We start from the raw sequence: 17331 nt of genomic DNA, 5'->3' as shown, positions 1-17331 counted from the left end.
ATGTTGGTCAGTGTGGGCAAGTTGGGCTGAAGGGCTTGTTTCCAAACTGTATGACTAATATGCCCACTTGCAGTATATCAGAAGAATGTGTCTTTTTTATTGTATATACCCTGTGAATTATTTAATTTTTTTAAACGTTTCGATAAACAGCTTGATTCTCCATCATAAGCTGATCCCTCTGTAACTTTGGATCATGTTGATCTGTCACCTCTATTCTCTGGATAAAATGCAGTCAAACAATTAGGAAATATAGTCCGTTGATCCCAATGCAGAAACAACGAATTGCAGAGGCTGGTTTACGCAAAAGGACACAAAATGGTGCAGTAACTCAGCGGGTCAGGCAGCATCTCTGGAGAAAAAGGAATAGGTGGTGTTACGGGTGGGAACCCTTCTTCAGACTGAAAGGTAAAGATGGTGGGGGAGGGGGAGGGAAATAAACTGGAGGCGAGAAAAGGCCAGAACGAATCGGGGCCAGTACCAGATGACCTCAGGAAGGGTGGAGACCATAATGGCCCATTGTTGGCTGGGGAAGACGTGCTAACAAGAGGGATACAGGGATGGATAGAAGAAAGCTGGAATGGGGTTCTGTATTTGGATGATCAGCCACGATCATATTGAATGATGGAGCAAACTCGAATGGCCTATAATTTTACTGCGTATCTATGTCTATAAAGACAGCAACGTAAACGGCTCACGGGTTGAGAGAGGAAGGAGTTAAGGATAAAGACTCTGCCACCCCCTATTTTGGTGCTGTATTATTTGCTGTATAAATATGAAGAGGAAGTTGAGCACTACCCCCGTGTGAAACAGATAAGAGAAAGTGGCGTGCGCTCAGAACTTTTCACAGCTGCAACACGCAGATAATGCTGCCTCTTTGTCCGGGAAGATAAAGCCGTGGACTGTCCTTTGAGAAAATTAACTTTTAATGACTCTGCAATTTTATTGTGAGGTTTGACTTTGCAATATCAGGTGATTATTTATTTATTTATTTGTTTATTTATTTATTTATCCAAGATTATGAATGAGGAAAATCTGAAACCAGCCTTTCTGTAAGTGGTTCTGAAGTGGCTGACTGGTTTCTCTGGTAACTTCATCCCTGTGCTTTCATGCGCCAGAAGGGAGAGAGAATGTGGAAGGGTGCAGTGTTCAGGAGCAGTGAAATAGAATATTTAAATGAACAATGGGCCGGGCTCGTCCCCCATGAGAGGCTGGCTGCTCGTGAGCAAAGGGTCACTGGCAGCTTGCAAACTTCCACTGAAGTGGCCTTGTTTTGAAATGTAATCGAGCCGAGGGGGTTTACTTTTCACAGAACATGGGGGCAGAAACATGCAATAAGATGCAAAGCAGGTTTCTTAGTTTAGTTTAGTTCAGAGATACAGCACGGAAACAGGTCTTTTGGTTCATTGAGTCCACGCTGATCATTGATCACCCATGCACTAGTTCTATCCTACACACTAGGGACAATTTATCGAGACCAATGAACCCACAGGCATGTAGGTCTTTGGAGTGTGGGAAGATGCCAGAGCACCCGGAGAAAACGCATGCGGTCGCAGGCAGAACGTGAAACTGTGTGCAGACAGCACCCGAGGACAGGATGACACCCGGGTCTCTGGCGCCGCGAGGCAGCAGTTCTACCGCTGCGCCACTGTGCTACCCCTTCCTCCTCTTATCTTTAACAAGGAAAATCCAGCAATTCTCTGTGACATCAAGTAGAGCGGCTTTATGCAGGCCTTGCAATCCGGTGGTCGCTGTTGGAGGGACAAACCTTTTTGAATGATGCAGATCTCACAACTATTTTGTAATTTGAAGAGGGAAATTGGTTCGAAATCCCAGGATCCTGCCTAATAATTATGGAATGTGCACTCTCTGTCAACAAGAGTCAAGAGTGTTTTATTGTCATATGTCCCAAACAGAACAATGAAATTCTTACTCGCAGCAGCACAACAGAATATGTGAACATTCTAAGGCCCCCTCGGTCATGGCTGACCATGGGTGATGCATCCTGGTTGTTGGCTGCTTGCTCCAAACCTCGGCTAGAGCAGCGTCGATGTGTGGTCGGATGCAAGCCTGGGCGATGTCATATGAAGGGCAGGCTGTTTCCCACGCAGCACGTCCCCCCCCCTCTCCACGTCGCTGATTGATCCAAAGGAACTGCAGAGCAGTTACAGTTTGGCACCAGCGTCGTTGCAGGAGCTGCCAGAACGAGGTTGTAGACAACGACAAACTGCCTTAGGGACTCCGACTCTGGATTTTTCTTGAGGTTTACTCCTGGAGCCTTTTCCATGACTGGATATGGCAGTGGAGGATTTAGATCAGAGTTTTCCTTCTCCTAGATGGACTGCCTTCCCAGGCTGATGAGCCTCATCTGCCCAAGACTCATGGGGGCTGGAGTGTCTACCTTCCCTTCTACAGCACCTGCCCACTGCAGCCTTCATCCGCCTTCCCAGCCGTTGTGATGCTCCACTAAAGTCAGCCATCATCCTCCGCCTGTTTCACCGTTGAGGTCTTGGTTAGATTGCTCTTTGTCAGGGACCTCCCCCTTGACCTTACCGCCATGGGTGACCCTACCAGGAGCACAGCTCCAGACGGCATCGCTCTCAGGATCTCAGGACCACACACGCTTCTCCACCACGACAAGGTGACAATCCACAGAGAAACATAGTACTCTGTAAACAATAGAAAATTGGAAAAAAAAGTTAAATGTGTGGGTATATAATATAAAAAGAAACAAATCTAATGCCCCCGTCTATGTAGTTCACAGCTTATTTGAAGGTTTTAGTGTTTAATAGCTTGATGGCTGTGGGGAAGATGATGTTCCTGAACCAGCGACTCCTGTAAATGCCTTCAATGGTGGGGAGGTCAGTACACATGATGGACTGGGCAGTGTTCACCCAACAACAGAAACCAATGCATTGATCCTTACATTGAGAGAATGGGAGTGAACCAATCCAAATGTTGTTGAGCTGCACCGGCAGTGGATCATGAGCCAAATCATGCTATGGATCTTTCCACCACTCATCCTCAGTCCTTCCTCCTCACTTGCCAATTGCATTCTTGGAAGACTAGGAAGGTGTGCTCTTAAGACGATTCGCCTTTCTAATATCTGCTGGGGACATCCTACTTGTTCCTTCTTGCATCGTCCTGACCCTTTGAATAAACACTCCCTTCCCGTTGGCTGACCCACATTGAAATCTAGACCTGCAAGCACCTGATTCAGTTCAGAAGTGATATGAATGCAGCCATGTTCAGTTGCTGCAAGAGAGAGCTGAACCCAATTACTTGAAAGGGACAGGCAGCATCACTGGACAGAAGGAATGGGCGACGTTTCGGGTCTGAAGAAAGGCCTCGACCTGAAACGTCACCTATTCCTTCTCTCCAGAGATGCTGCCTTTCCCGCTGAAACTCTGGCATTGTGTGTCTATCTTCGATTTAAAGCAGCATCTGCAGTTCCTTCCTACTCAATTACTTGAATACTCTAGTTGCAGGCCCATGAGTCCTGCCCGTAAAACATTATAATTAAGTTTACGAGGCATTTAGACAGGCAAATGAATATGCATGGGTTGGAAGGATATAGGTCATGTGCAGGGAGATGGGTTTAGTTTAATTTGGCATCCTAGTCGGCACAGACATTGTGGCCGAAGGGCCTTTCCTGTGCTGTACTGTTCTAGTCAAGAGTGTTTTATTGTCAAACAGAACAATGAAATTCTTACTTGCAGCTGCATAACCGAATATGTGAACATAGTACTCTGTAAGCAATATAATCAAAAGAAAAAAAGTTCAGTGAGTGTATGTATATATATGTAGATAAATGTACGCATGCATATGTATGCACATATACATATGTGTATATATGCGATATATATATATATATATACATATATATATATATATGTATCACAAACCTAATCTATGTTGTACAATTCATTCAGAACTGCATGGCTGCTGAATGGCTCTGGGTAATTAAATGCATTCTGCACAACTTGCAATTATCTGATGTCTGTACAGTATTATGGGAAAATATTCCATGGTGCTTTGCAAAATCGCAGTTGATTTAAAAACTGGCCCATTCCAGAATTGTAGTCTTGTTAGTCATGGCGCATTTTATTTTCCCTGACAAAACCCGAAACCACCCAATATTGCTGCCTTACAGCACCAGAGACCCGGGTTCAATCCTGACTCTGGGTGCTGTCTGCACTTTGTTTGTACGTTCTCCCTGTGACTCCAGATGCTCTGGTTTCCTCCCACACTCCACAAATGGGTAAAACTGTAATTTGGCCCTCGTGTGTAGGATAGTGCTGATGTACAAGGTGATCACTGGTCGGCGCGGACTCAATACGCCGAAGGGCCTGTTTCCGCGCTGTAAATCTAGAGTCCAAAGAAAATCAAAAGGTTATTTCACTTCTGTGACCCTGAATAGAATGTGGATACAAAGGCAAGTTATTAGTCCTGGTTTCAAATGTCCTCCCCACAGCACTGACTGCTATGACCTTTAGAAGATGTTGTTAAACATAAACAACAATAATTAATTTCCAGATGGCAAATGATGACTAATTTTTAAAGAAATTGGATAAATGTGTATTTTTGTCCTTTAAATTGATGACCATTTAATGTCGCACAGAGTGTAATTCTTGCCCTATCGCATTCTCTTTCGCAATCTTCAACAATATCCTTTACCCATCTAAATGTCTCCAGGTACCTCCCAAGAGTTTGGCTGACAAAATCTGGCGTGAATTTGATTGATGGCAGGTTTTGAGGAGTACTTTAAAGGGTAAAGGGGTAGGTGTGTGTCTGTGTGTGGGCAGAGGTTGGTGGGGGGGGGCAGTTAGGATAAAGGTATGGAGTGTAGCAGCTGGAGTCAGGACTACCTGTGATAGAACAATTGACTTTAGCAATGAACAATGGTCAAAATTGAATCTTGGAGGTTTGTTGGGTTGGAGGCCTGACTGAAGGGGTGATGGAAGGGGAAAGGCTAAAGAGAGATTTGAAAAGAGAGTTGTCAATTTATTCTAAAATATGTTTTCAATGTGAAATAAATGTCTCCCTCGGTCTGCTTGCTCAGCCGCCTTGCACACTTGTTGGGAAGAAATGCAGGTGCTGGTATCTACCGAAGATAGACAGAAAATACTGGAGTAACTCAGCAGGTCCAGACTGAGGAAGGGTTCCGAACCGTCACCTATCCCTTTTCTCCAGAGATGCTGCCTGACCCGTTGAGTTACTCTAGTATTTTCCATCTATCTTGGCCTTATACGCTTGTTCTCTGTACATACACACCCAACAATGTTTTTCTAATTCTGAGGGGCCTATTGTGTCTACAGACCTTCACAGCCTGGTGCAACTCTCATCTCCGCAAGGCAGGCACACAGATTGAGAGCATCGAGGCAGATTTTCGGGATGGCCTTAAGCTCATGCTTCTCCTGGAAGTTATATCAGGTAGGTCTGTTTATTTTTCAGGCTTGAAGCTTATCAGTGTTCATACCTATACTCCATGAATATCCCTACCTGAATTAACCACACACTGGCAATGAAGGAGCAACTCCTCAATGGTTCTTTATTGTCACGTATGCATGACACAGTGACTCGCTCACGCACGAGTCAGCATATTTTGGCGTCATTTACAGAAGTCCAAAGTCCGGTCCACGTGCTTGCTGTACTGGAGTGGCTCCCGATCCAGGTCAGCCCCAGGCTACTGCGGGGGGGCTTACTTGTATCCACCGAGTCCCCACCGATCACCCTGTACACTAGCACTACACGTTAGAGCCAATTTACAATCTTTACTGAAATCGGTTAATCGACCAACCTGTACGTCTTTGGAATGTGGGAGCAACTGGAGCACGCAGGGAAAACGCCCGCAGTCACAGGGAGAATGTACAAACTCCATACAGACAGCACCCGTAGTCAGGGTCAAACCCAGGTCTCTGGCGTTGTAAGGCGGCTACTCTACCACTGCACCACTGTGTCGCCCACATAATCATGTTTAACTCTTTCTAATTTGGCCAGATCAACATTTTAAGTTTGCAGGCAACCAATTGATTGGAAGGTCTGTCTTATAAGCTTGAGAAATGCCAGGTATTTGACCTGTTGGATGCAAAGAAGTGGCACTGTCCACTCGTTGACATGCGGTGTGGACTGGGTGGGGAGGAAGGTATTAAGGTGAGAGTTGGGTGGAGAATGCTACTCTAACCTGACGTAAGAGCATATGGAACATACTCTGACATACACGACCTGGGGGAGTTTGCCGGCAAAGTTGCACACCTCTGTGTGTTCGACAGGTTGACTATGGACGATGAGAAGAAGGGGAATGGGGAATGGGTGGGGTGGTCAAACGCTTTTAATGAACCCTATGGGGAATATTATAACATGAATATTTATTGATCATTAACAGGTGAACGATTGGCCAAGCCAGAAAGAGGAAAGATGCGTGTCCATAAAATATCAAACGTCAACAAAGCACTGGATTTTATTGCAGGCAAAGGAGTGAAACTTGTTTCAATTGGAGCTGAAGGTAGGAATGTGAGACAGCTGTGCCAGATGTCAGTTGTCATCTGGACCGTTTCTATTATCATCTCAAGGTGTGGACGGCCCTCAATTACAGGTTCTCTGGATGTGACCGTTACCACCACCTGCTGCAGAGTGCTTTGCACTAGATCTCAAGAAAATATATTCCCCATTATCTTCACTGGAGTGAAGACAGAGTTCAGATATTGCCGGGGGTTGTGACATGTTATAATAATGGTTAGATTTGAACATACAATGTTGTGGGCGTGTTTCAGGAGCTGGGGAGCGTATATGTTTGGGGAGCAGGTGGTAAGCGAAATGTGAACCTTTGCGAAGCAGAGTGGGTTTGTATGCCTTGGATGCTCCATTATCCCAGCACTGCTGTGTCTCAGCTTAGGGATGGATTCAGCACAGAAAAGCAGAGGCTTTGGTGTTGTCACTGTGTAGTTGTCATTGCAAACGGAATTAAGGGAGAAAGCAGAAACGGGCTACTGATTTTGGATGATCAGCCATGATCATATTGAATGGCGGTGCTGGCTTGAAGGGCTGAACGGCCTACTCCTGCACCTACTTTCTATGTTTCTAATTTGCATTTCATCGTGCCCTCAATAGTTAGAACCAAACCTAACCTGACTCGCAGTGCAATTTAGATCACTGAGAATCCACAGCATGATAAACTTAAAATTAACTTATTTACAGAGAGACTTAATAATTCCACAGCCACCTGAGGCTCATCCCATCTCTCGTGTTTACAGGCACCTGAGGCTCATCCCATCTCTCATGCTTTTCTCCATTGATGGCTTGCCGTACTTGTATCTAGTTTTAACTAGTTCAGATTAGTTTACTGACTGTACACTAGGGTTCAATGAAATTCTGTGTTCACCTGAAGCTCGCAGGGTTATCAGTATATGGACAGTAATGATAATTAGAACAATGAATACACCAACAGCAGAATGGTGCAGGGCATCCTTGATACTTCCAGCCGTCCTGATGCAGTGCTGTGTTCACCAGCGTCTGCAGCTTCAGGCTGTCAAGAGCAAGGTTGCAGCCCATCACAACACCTTCCTCCTGACTGCATTTCTGAATTCTGCTGGTGGAGGTAAACCATCAGAGTTAAACCTCCAGGCCGTAAATCTCCATTTTCAATCCTGGAGTTTTCGTAACCTTTTAAAATGCCAATGTTTTCTGGAGGAGATGGTGAAAATCTGACCTGCCCCAAACGTGCGGAAGCCTCGGTTACAGCAGATTTCGTCCACTGTCACTGAAATCCGTTGTGGAGAGGTCCGTGAAAGTGAGGGCTTGCTGACGTTAAGGGCCAGGACTGTGAGCGGCCGATTGAAATGAATCAGGGTGACTATCTTCTCCACGATATCTCTCAGTATCACAATAATCTGCCTGTCCTTTGTCATCCCGTTACCATGCCGACTGCTCCCCCATCGCAGTCACTTGCTTGATCACCTTACTTGCTGAAAGAAAGACGTAGGTGTTAGCCTCTCCATTGCCACTGCAGTGCGTGGAAGCCTTTTAAATGCTGATGGGATTTTGACAATGGCTCCCATGCCTCAGACATGACAATTGGCTGTTTGTTTCTTGCTGCTTGCAAAGTACAAGCCCATGGGTGGCCGTAAGCTGGGGGATTGTGTACGACTGTCATTATCACACGCCACTGAGTGATGCTGCCTGCCACTGCTGCCTTCTCTCTTGTACTACATTGTCTTAGCCCATTGTCACCAGCTATCATAACCAGCTGTTCAAATAACCCAAGTGTTGTCAACATCCAGCTCGCAGATCCCTCGAGTCGGTTGGATGACAAAGTACAAATCTGCTCATCCACGTTATAGCAACAGCCGAGTTCCATTTTGTGCCTGTGTCATTTGTTTTACCACGAGTGCTGGGAATTACAGGGGCTTTCCTGTAACCATCAGGTTATGTAAGAACCACAGCCTATAGTTTAGCTTGGTTTATTGTCCCGTGCACCGAGGTACAATGAAAAGCTTTTGTTGCGTGCTATCCAGTCAGCGGAAAGGCTATACATTTTTGCCGTCGAGCTGTCCACACTGTACAGATAGAAAATAAAGGGAATAACATTTTCTGCAGGGTAAAGTTCAATTAAAGATAATCTGAGTGTCTCCAGTGAGCTAGATAGTAGCTCAGGACCGCTCTCTAGTTGTTGAAAGGATGGTTCAGTTGCCTGATAACAGCTGGGAAGAAACTGTTCCTGAATGTGGAGGTGTGTGCATTTTCACACTTCTGTAACTCTTGCTTGATGGGAGAGAGGATAAGAGGGAGTGACTGGGATGAGGATCATCCTTGATTATGCTGGTGGCCTTGCCAAAGCAGCGTAAAGTGTAGATGGAGGCAATGGAAGGGAGGTTGGTTTATGAGATGGCCTGGGCTACGTCCACAATTCCCTGGTCTTTGATGGAGCTGTTCCAAACCATGTTGCGATGCATCGCAATATTGCCAATATAGTGGAGGAAAGGAGGGCAATGAGCGATGTTTAAACAAAAAAATTATGCAATGACTTAATTTAGTTTAGTTTAATTTATTATTGTCACTTGTATTGAGGTACAGTGAGAAGCTTTTGCATGCTATCCATTTAAAGAAATGACTATGCATGAATACAATCAAGCCATCCACAGTTTAGTTTAGTTAAGAGATGCAACAAGGAAACAGGCCTTCAGCCCACTTGGTCTGCACTGACTAACAATCGCCTATGCACACTTGGGACAATTTACATAAGCTAATCATCCTACATAATTGGAATGTGGGAGGAAACCCGAGCACCTGGAGGAAATCTAGGCGGTCACAGGGACAACGTGCAAACTCCATACAGACAGCACCCATAGTCAGTGCACAGATAAAGGATAAAGATACAACCTTTAGTGCAAGATATAACACTGACGTCCAATAAAGTTTGAATAAAGATAGTCTAAAGGCCTCCAATGAGGTAGATGGGAGGTCAAGACCGCACTGTAGTTGATGAGAGGACCGTTCAGTTGCCTGATAACAGCTGGGAAGAAACTGTCCCTGAATCTGAAGTTAGATGTAACTTTACAATCTCCCAAAGATGTTACTGTAATGTTGGAAAAATGATGCAACGTGGGTCAGGATTCAATATTGTTTGGGAAATGGGGCAGTTTTACTGTGTTTCATGGGTACCTTGATTTATTGTTGTGTCCAAAAGCAGCTACTTCTGATAGTGAGGAATGTCACCCTGTTTTTTGAGTTGCTTTCAGTGGCAAGGTTCCTTTGAAAATAGAAGGTGCTGTGAATCTGTTCTGCCATTGCATAAGACCTTGGATGTTAAGTGTCCAATCCAATTCACACTCTTTGCTCTGCAACCCTTAATATTCTGTCAAACTAAAACCTTCTGAAGTACAATTGCTGTCTTTGAACTAAGGGTAATGTGTTTTCTAAAATCCGCAGTCTTTAAATGAAAGGCTGATATTCAATGTGCACAGCAGCTGTCGGCCTTAGAACACCCAAATGCATTTTTTTGCAACCAAATACTTTAAAAATAGAAAATCAAAAAATGGGAAATATGAATAGATCCTTTATTATGATGCAAGTGATTTAACTGTTAGGTGGTTCAAGTAAAACTCATGAGCAGCAAGGAGATGAATCGCTTGTTTCTGTCCTAATAGTTGAAGGCCGTTGCTCAATTAAGGCTTAAGTGAGACTTCCCTCTAATCTGTTTGAATAAGAAGAAACAGGATAAGGAGTAGGCCACTTGCTCTGTGCCATTGAACGTAATCATGGCTGCCCTTCGTCCATTTTCCTGTTCTCATCCCATAATCTAATGATCCCTTTTGAAAATGTGAAGTCTCTTTGCAGCCATCAATGGAGATTGAAGGAGCTTTCATTTAAAAGCTATGGTTCTGGTGGTGCTGTACTCCTTCCGCTCTGGTATAATGTGTTTGTCTAGACCATGAGCTTGAGATCCATGGTGTGGAGTTAACCCATAACTGACCAGCAGTAGCGAGTAAATGATACTGATGTGTGGAGTAAATGTTGACCATACTCCTCTCTTGTTAGCATGTTGATTTTTATTTTTCCCCTAATGAAAAAAACTGAAACTTGATCTTTGCATGCACATCTGAGTGTTCCAATGTGCTAGTTTCCAATGTGTTTCGGCAGAAGCCACATGTGGTATCAAGAGGAATGTTGGAATCTGAAGTAGGGTCCTGACCTGAAACTTGTCCGATCCATGTCCTCCAGAGATGCTGCTTGGCCCACAGTGCTTCTCCAGCAGTTTGTGTTCTGCACTATGGAATAAAGAGTGGAGATGGTGGCAAAAGTAGGCAAGTTTAGTCTTGACCATCCACCCCTGCTAGCTCCAACAGCAATTTATATCTGTACCTTTAACTATCTTAAAGGTTGGGAAATCTCTCAGCCTTTCATGGGGTCTTAGAGCAGTTTGACCCTTTGGCCCCTTGAGTCCACAGTGACCATCAACCACCCATTTACTGTGCCCTCCATAATGTTTGGGACAAAGACCCATCATTTATTTATTTGCCTCTGCAGTCCACAATTTGAGATTTGTAATAGAAAAAAATCACATGTGGTTAAAGTGCACATTGTCAGATTTTAAGACAATGATCCCAAACATACAACAGCAGCAAGACAATGATCCCAAACATACTGCTAAAGCAACAAAGGAGTTTTTCAAAGCCAGAAAATGGTCAATTCTTGAGTGGCCAAGTCAATCACCCGATCTGAACACAATTGAGCATGCCTTTTATATGCTGAAGAGAAAACTGAAGGGGACTAGCCCCCAAAACAAGCATAAGCTAAAGATGGCTGCAATCACCAGAGCATCACCAGAGAAGACACCCATCAACTGGTGATGTCCATGAATCACAGACTTCAAGCAGTCATTACATGCAAAGGATATGCAACAAAATACGGCATGGTAGCGCAGCGGTAGAGTTGCTGCTTTACAGCGAATGCAGCGCCGGAGACTCAGGTTCGTCCTGACTACGGGTGCTGTACTGTAAGGAGTTTGTACATTCTCCCCGTGACCTGCGTGGGTTTTCTCCGAGATCTTCGGTTTCCTCCCACACTCCAAAGACGTACAGGTATGTAGGTTAATTGGCTGGGTAAATGTAAAAATTGTCCCTAGTGGGTGTAGGATAGTGTTAATGTACGGGGATCGCTGGGCGGCACGGACTTGGTGGGCCGAAAGGGCCTGTTTCTGGCTGTATATATATGATATGATATGATGAAATACTAAACATGACTACTTTCATTTACATGACATTGCTGTGTCCCAACCATTATGGTGCCCTGAAATGGGGGGCTATGTATAAACACTGCTGTAATTTCCACAAGGTGAAACCAAAATGTATAAAAATGGCCTTTATTAAAATCTGACAATGTGCACTTTAACCACATTTTGATTTTTTGTATTGCGAATCTTAAATTATGGAGTACAGAGGCAAATAAATAAATGATGGGTCTTTGTCCCAAACATTATGGAAGGCACTGTATACCAGTTCTATATTAAATCCCTATTCTTATCAAAGTACCCCACATTCTACTTCTCATTTCCACACTAGGTGTAATTTACTGTGGCCAATTAGCCTACTTGTCTTTGGGATGTATTCAAGAGAGAGTTAGATTTAGCTCTTCGGGCTAAAGGAATCAAGGAATATGGGGTTAAAGCAGGAACGGGGTACTGATTTTGGATGATCAGCCATGATCATATTGAAAGGTTCGAAAGGCCAAATGGCCTACTCCTGCACCTACTTTTCTATGTGGGCGGAAACCATAGACTTTAGACTTTAGAGATATGGTGTGGAAACAGGCCCTTTGACCACCGACCACTAGCACCATCCGACACACTAGGGACATTTTACAATTTTTACCAAAGCCAATTAACCCACAAACCTGTACGTCTTTGGAGTGTGGGAAGAAACTGGAGCATCCGGTGGAAACCTACACGATCACAGGGAGAATGTGCAAACTCTATACATACAGCACCCATAATCAGGATTGAACCCGGGTCTCTGGCGCTGCAAGGCAGCAACTCTACCGCTGTGCCACTGTGTCACCCCAAAAGCATTGCAGGGAAACCAACATGGCCACAGGGAATGTGTAGGAAGGAACTGCAGATGCTGGTTTAAACCAAAGATAGACACAAGTGCTGGAGTAACTCAGCGGGACAGGCAGCATCTCTGGAGAGAAGGAATGGGGGACGTATCGGGTCAAGACCCTTCTTCAGACTGAGAGTCGGGGGGTGGTGGGGGAACGGGAAATATAAATGGTGATGTAGAGATATATAAAATAAATGAATGAAAGATATGCAAAAAAGTAATGATGAAGGAAACGGGCCATTGTTAGATGTTTGTTAGGTGAGGACAGGAAGCTGGTGTGACGGGTGGGGGAGGGAGAGAGAGAGAGGGAATGCAGGGGTTACTTGAAGTTAGAGAAATCAATACTGCAAGGTGAAAAATATGCAAACTCTACATAAATAGCATCAGAAGTTATCAGAGTTCAGGAGTGACCTCTGGAATCGGGCTGTAAGCAGCAACTCAGTGAAGGTCATTTGACACCAAGCTCCAAATAAATGCAAGTATAAAATCTCCCAATAAACAGCAGGTATTTCTGCGTCACAATGAACGAGTAACTTAGTTGCTCTGTTAGGCAATTGTTTGAATTAGAACAAACTGTAAATACAAATATTATCTCTGTGCGGCTTCATGTGGAGTTTTGAAAGAACTTCAGAATTTGCGTTCCTCTTTGTAGTCATTGTAATGTTTTGTGTAGGTGGGTTATTCCGACATCTGTTGCACAGCAATAATGAATGTTCAATCCTCTTGTTGTTTCATTCTTTTTGTCATTTACTCTTCTGTTCCAGAACAACAGCAATGCCTGTTGCCAAATTGAGGCCGTTTAGGGATTAGTTTAATTTGGAGCTTCTGGTTGCAGTGTGCCATTTGTAACTGTCTCTTCCTCTCTCTCCATCTCTGCCAAGCTCCTACCTCCCCAGCCTCATTAGTGTTAGTTTAAATTTCTACCTTGCTGATGCTGCTTTGAAAGTTGAAGATTACGTGAAAAACTTTCTTTCAATTCAGTTCTTTTTCTATCTCGTGCTCCTTTTTGCCTATCCTTTCCCTATTGATAGTTTCTCTTAAATGTTCGTTCTTTATATTTTCCCTCCTGCCAATGAAGAATTCCTGAAATGTCACTGGGGGAAAAAAAAAATCACTTTGTAGTTCAAGCAGCAATTGGTAACCTGACCAAGTAATCAGTCGTGGTTGTGAATACCATAGAAAGTTTTTTTGTTCAGTGAAGCACAAAGTGCTGGAGCTACCCAGTGGGTCGGGCAGCACCGCTGGAGGGAATGGACAGGCCACGTTTTGGGTTTGGATCCTTCGTCTCGTATTTGTTCTGCCGTGTTGTGGGATCATTCACTTTGTCCTAAGGCAGGAGACGGGCTATTTGCCTTGACATCATCTCTGAAAAATGGCACCTCTGATGAGATTGTGACCTCTTGGTTTAAATTGTGAAACTTAACTCATGACCAACGATGCCGGAGGCTCAAGGATGCTACACTGACTGCAGGGTCTAGAGCTGAAACATCCACCGTCTCAATGCATCCACAGATGCTGCTTTTGTCTTATGATTTGTCGGAGGTATTTGCAAGGTTCTTCAGAGGTTTTATTCAGTTCATGAACTACCGGAGCGATGACAAAGCTGAAATATTGCCGGGCTTGTTGCTATACGAGATAGATTTGAATAGACAATGAAGTGTGCGCGTTTGGGGAGCATGGGCATGTGCATGTTTGGGGAACAGGGGCATGTGCATGTTTGGGGAGTAGGGTCATGTGCATGTTTGGGGAGCAGGGGCATGTGCATGTTTGGGGAGCCGGGGCATGTGCATGTGCATGTTTGGGGAGCAGGGGCATGTGCATGTGCATGTTTGGGGACCATGGCATGTGCATGTTTAGGGAGCAGGGGCATATGCATGTTTGGGGAGCAGGGGCAAGTGGTATGTAAAGTGTGATCCTTTGGGAAGCAGAGTAGGTTTGTATGCCTCGTGGAATAGTGTGGTCCCCAGGGGGTGGGGTTGTCATAGTTCTGAAGAAACTCCTTGGAACGTCAACAAGTCCGAAGAAGGGTCTCGACCACCGAAATGTCACCCATTCCTTCTTTCCAGAGATGCTGCCTGTCCCACTGAGTTACTCCAGCATTTTGTGTCTATCTTCAAGTCAAAAGGCAAACTGCCTGAGGAATTCCAAGGTAAAGCAGCATCTGTGGATGCAAAGGGATGGACGGTGTAGGGGGGGTCAAAGATCTGCTGACCAACTTTTTCACCCAGAGAGTTGTAAATCTGTGGAATTCTCTGCCACAGAAGGCAGTGGAGGCCAATTCACTGCATGTTTTCAAGAGAGAATTAGAAATGGCTCTTGGGACTAATGGAATCAAGGGATATGGGGAAAAAGCAGGAACAAGTGTACTGATTCTGGATGATCAGCCATGATCATATTGAATGGCGGTGCTGGCTCGAAGGACCGAATGGACTACTCCTGCACCTATTTTCTATGTTTCTTTAACCAGTCGATTATTGAAGGGTGGGCACAGGAGCTGGATGTCCTGATAGGGGTGGGGAGTTGAAGGGCTGAAAATGGGACTGTACTTCCTTTGGGCTGCCGGCGTTGAAAGGTGTTTGGAGTTTATATTGTTGAGAGGAGTATTTGTGAAGAAAGAATTGAAGCAGTGGGACATTGTAACCGAATACGTGTGTATTTCAAGTGCTCTTTGTGTTGGTGATGAAGTGGGGTGATGGATTGTAACCTGACTTTGTTCATGTCTAACAGTATTTGTTACACTGAGTTGGAATACACTGCGGTAGAAATTTGCCTGCATGTAATACTAAACTAACACACCCAGAAGTGATAACGTAGATAGACTCAAGCAGACCTGGAGGTCTTTGTAGAAAGGCAGGGGAGAAAAAAACAGCAGATGCTGGAAATCTGAAATTTAACAAAAGAACCTGCTGGATACACTCAGTGGGTTAGCTAACATCTGTGGAAGAGCAACTAACGATTCATGTCTGGGACACTTGGTTAGTGAAGGAGCCTGTGCATTACTGACTGGTATCTCATTGTAACCAAGGATCCTGGAGGCAAAAGGTTACAGATGCTGGAAATCTGTGTAGGAAGGATGACACAAAATGTTGGAGTAACGCAGCGGGACAGGCAGATCTCTGGATAGAAGGAATAGGAGAGCGATGTACACGTTAGAGGCAGGAAACATGTTCCCAATGTTGGGGGAGTCCAGAACAAGGGGCCACAGTTTAAGAATAAGGGATAGGCCATTTAGAACTGAGATGAGGAAAAACCTTTTCAGTCAGAGAGTTGTGAATCTGTGGAATTCTCTGCCTCAGAAGGCAGTGGAGGCCAATTCTCTGATTGCATTCAAGAGAGAGCTGGATAGAGCTCTTAAGGATAGCGGAGTCAGGGGGTATGGGGAGAAGGCAGGAACGGGGTACTGATTGAGAATGATCAGCCATGATCACATTGAATGGCGGTGCTGGCTCAAAGGGCCGAATGGCCTCCTCCTGCACCTATTGTCTATTGATGTCATAAGGTCATATGTGATAGAAGTCTACCCCGCCATTCAATCATGGCTGATCCATCTCTCCCTCCTAACCCAATTCTCCTGGCTTCTGCCCATAACCTCTGACACCAGTACTAATCACGAATCTACCTATCTCTCCACTGACTTGGCCTCTACAGCCTTCTGTGGCAAAGAATTCTACAGATTCACCACCCTCTGACTAAAGAAATTTCTCCACATCTCCTTCCAAAAGAACATCCTTTAATTCTGAAAATGTCCTTTAATTATTCGAAATGTTAGCGTGCCTTGGTGGAGTTATTTTCTTCAATTCCCCCGCCCCACGCAAACAATCAGCCTGTGGAGGGTGTTTCAATCCGAAATGTCACCGATCGATGTTCTACAGATTCAGGGACAGTTTCTTCCCAGCTGTTATCAGGCAACTGAAATATCGTTCCAACAACTAGAGAGCAGTCCTAAGTTACTATCTACCTCAGCAGAGGCCCTTGGGTTATCTTTGATCGGACTTTACTGGACTTTATCTAGCGCTCAATGCTATTCACGTTATTCCCTTTAATCATACATCCGCACACTGTGGATGGCTCGATTGTAATCATGTATTATCTTTTCGCTGACTGGTAACCTTTTCACCTTACCTCGGAAAACATGACAATAAACTCCGAGATGCTGCCTGACCCGCTGAGTTACTCCAGCACATTGCGGCCCTCTCGCCAGCATGTTACAGCATTTAGTGCTTTGTTGTAATGAACAACAGTGCAACCTACCCATAAATTACAAAGAGGAAACGGTCAAGATGGTTAGTATGAAATAATTCCTTCCTCTCCCCTCCTCCTTCTTAAGCTGCAATTGAACAGCTGGATCGTGAACGGTACAAATTGTTGCTGTGTGGCTCCAATTTGTTTTCACCATGCGAGCCTGAGCATGGTTGCGTGTTACAGTTGTTGCTGACTGCAATGAGCTGTGTGCACTCCCATAGCAGGGGAGCCAGGGATTGCAGGTTGTTCTGTTGCAACAGTTCAATCTGATGCGCTCCAGGTGTTGTTCATGTTCATAAGTGATAGGAGCAGAATTAGGCCATTTGTCCCATCAAGTCTACTCCGCCATTTAATCATGGCTGATCTATCTCCCCCTCTCAACCCCATTCTACCTTCTCCCCATAACCCCTGACACCCATACTAATCAACAATCTGTCAATCCCCACCTTGAACATATCCATTGGCTTGGCCTCCACAGCCATCTGAGGCAATGAAT

At 44.7% G+C, this 17331-nt stretch overlaps 1 protein-coding gene across 8 annotated transcripts in view; it reads left to right on the top strand.

Annotated features, from left to right (window-relative positions):
• The window catches only part of LOC144597234 (alpha-actinin-1), a 197119-nt gene that overhangs the window by 69984 nt on the left and 109804 nt on the right, over window positions 1–17331 (top strand). For 7 of the 8 annotated variants that reach the window (XM_078406287.1, XM_078406285.1, XM_078406291.1 and 4 more), the window contains exons 2-3: window positions 5316–5430; window positions 6383–6502. In XM_078406287.1, the coding sequence (XP_078262413.1) occupies window positions 5316–5430; window positions 6383–6502 (235 nt within the window). Of the gene's footprint in view, window positions 1–926; window positions 970–5315; window positions 5431–6382; window positions 6503–17331 lie in introns of those variants that run through there. The other variant, XM_078406289.1, reaches the window with a different exon arrangement.

The sequence above is a fragment of the Rhinoraja longicauda genome, chromosome 10 (genome assembly GCF_053455715.1).
Source record: "Rhinoraja longicauda isolate Sanriku21f chromosome 10, sRhiLon1.1, whole genome shotgun sequence".
NCBI classification, from domain to species: Eukaryota; Metazoa; Chordata; class Chondrichthyes; order Rajiformes; family Arhynchobatidae; genus Rhinoraja; species Rhinoraja longicauda.
The sequence above is the reverse complement of the archived record's forward strand: the minus strand, read 5'-3'. Positions and strand labels throughout refer to the sequence as shown.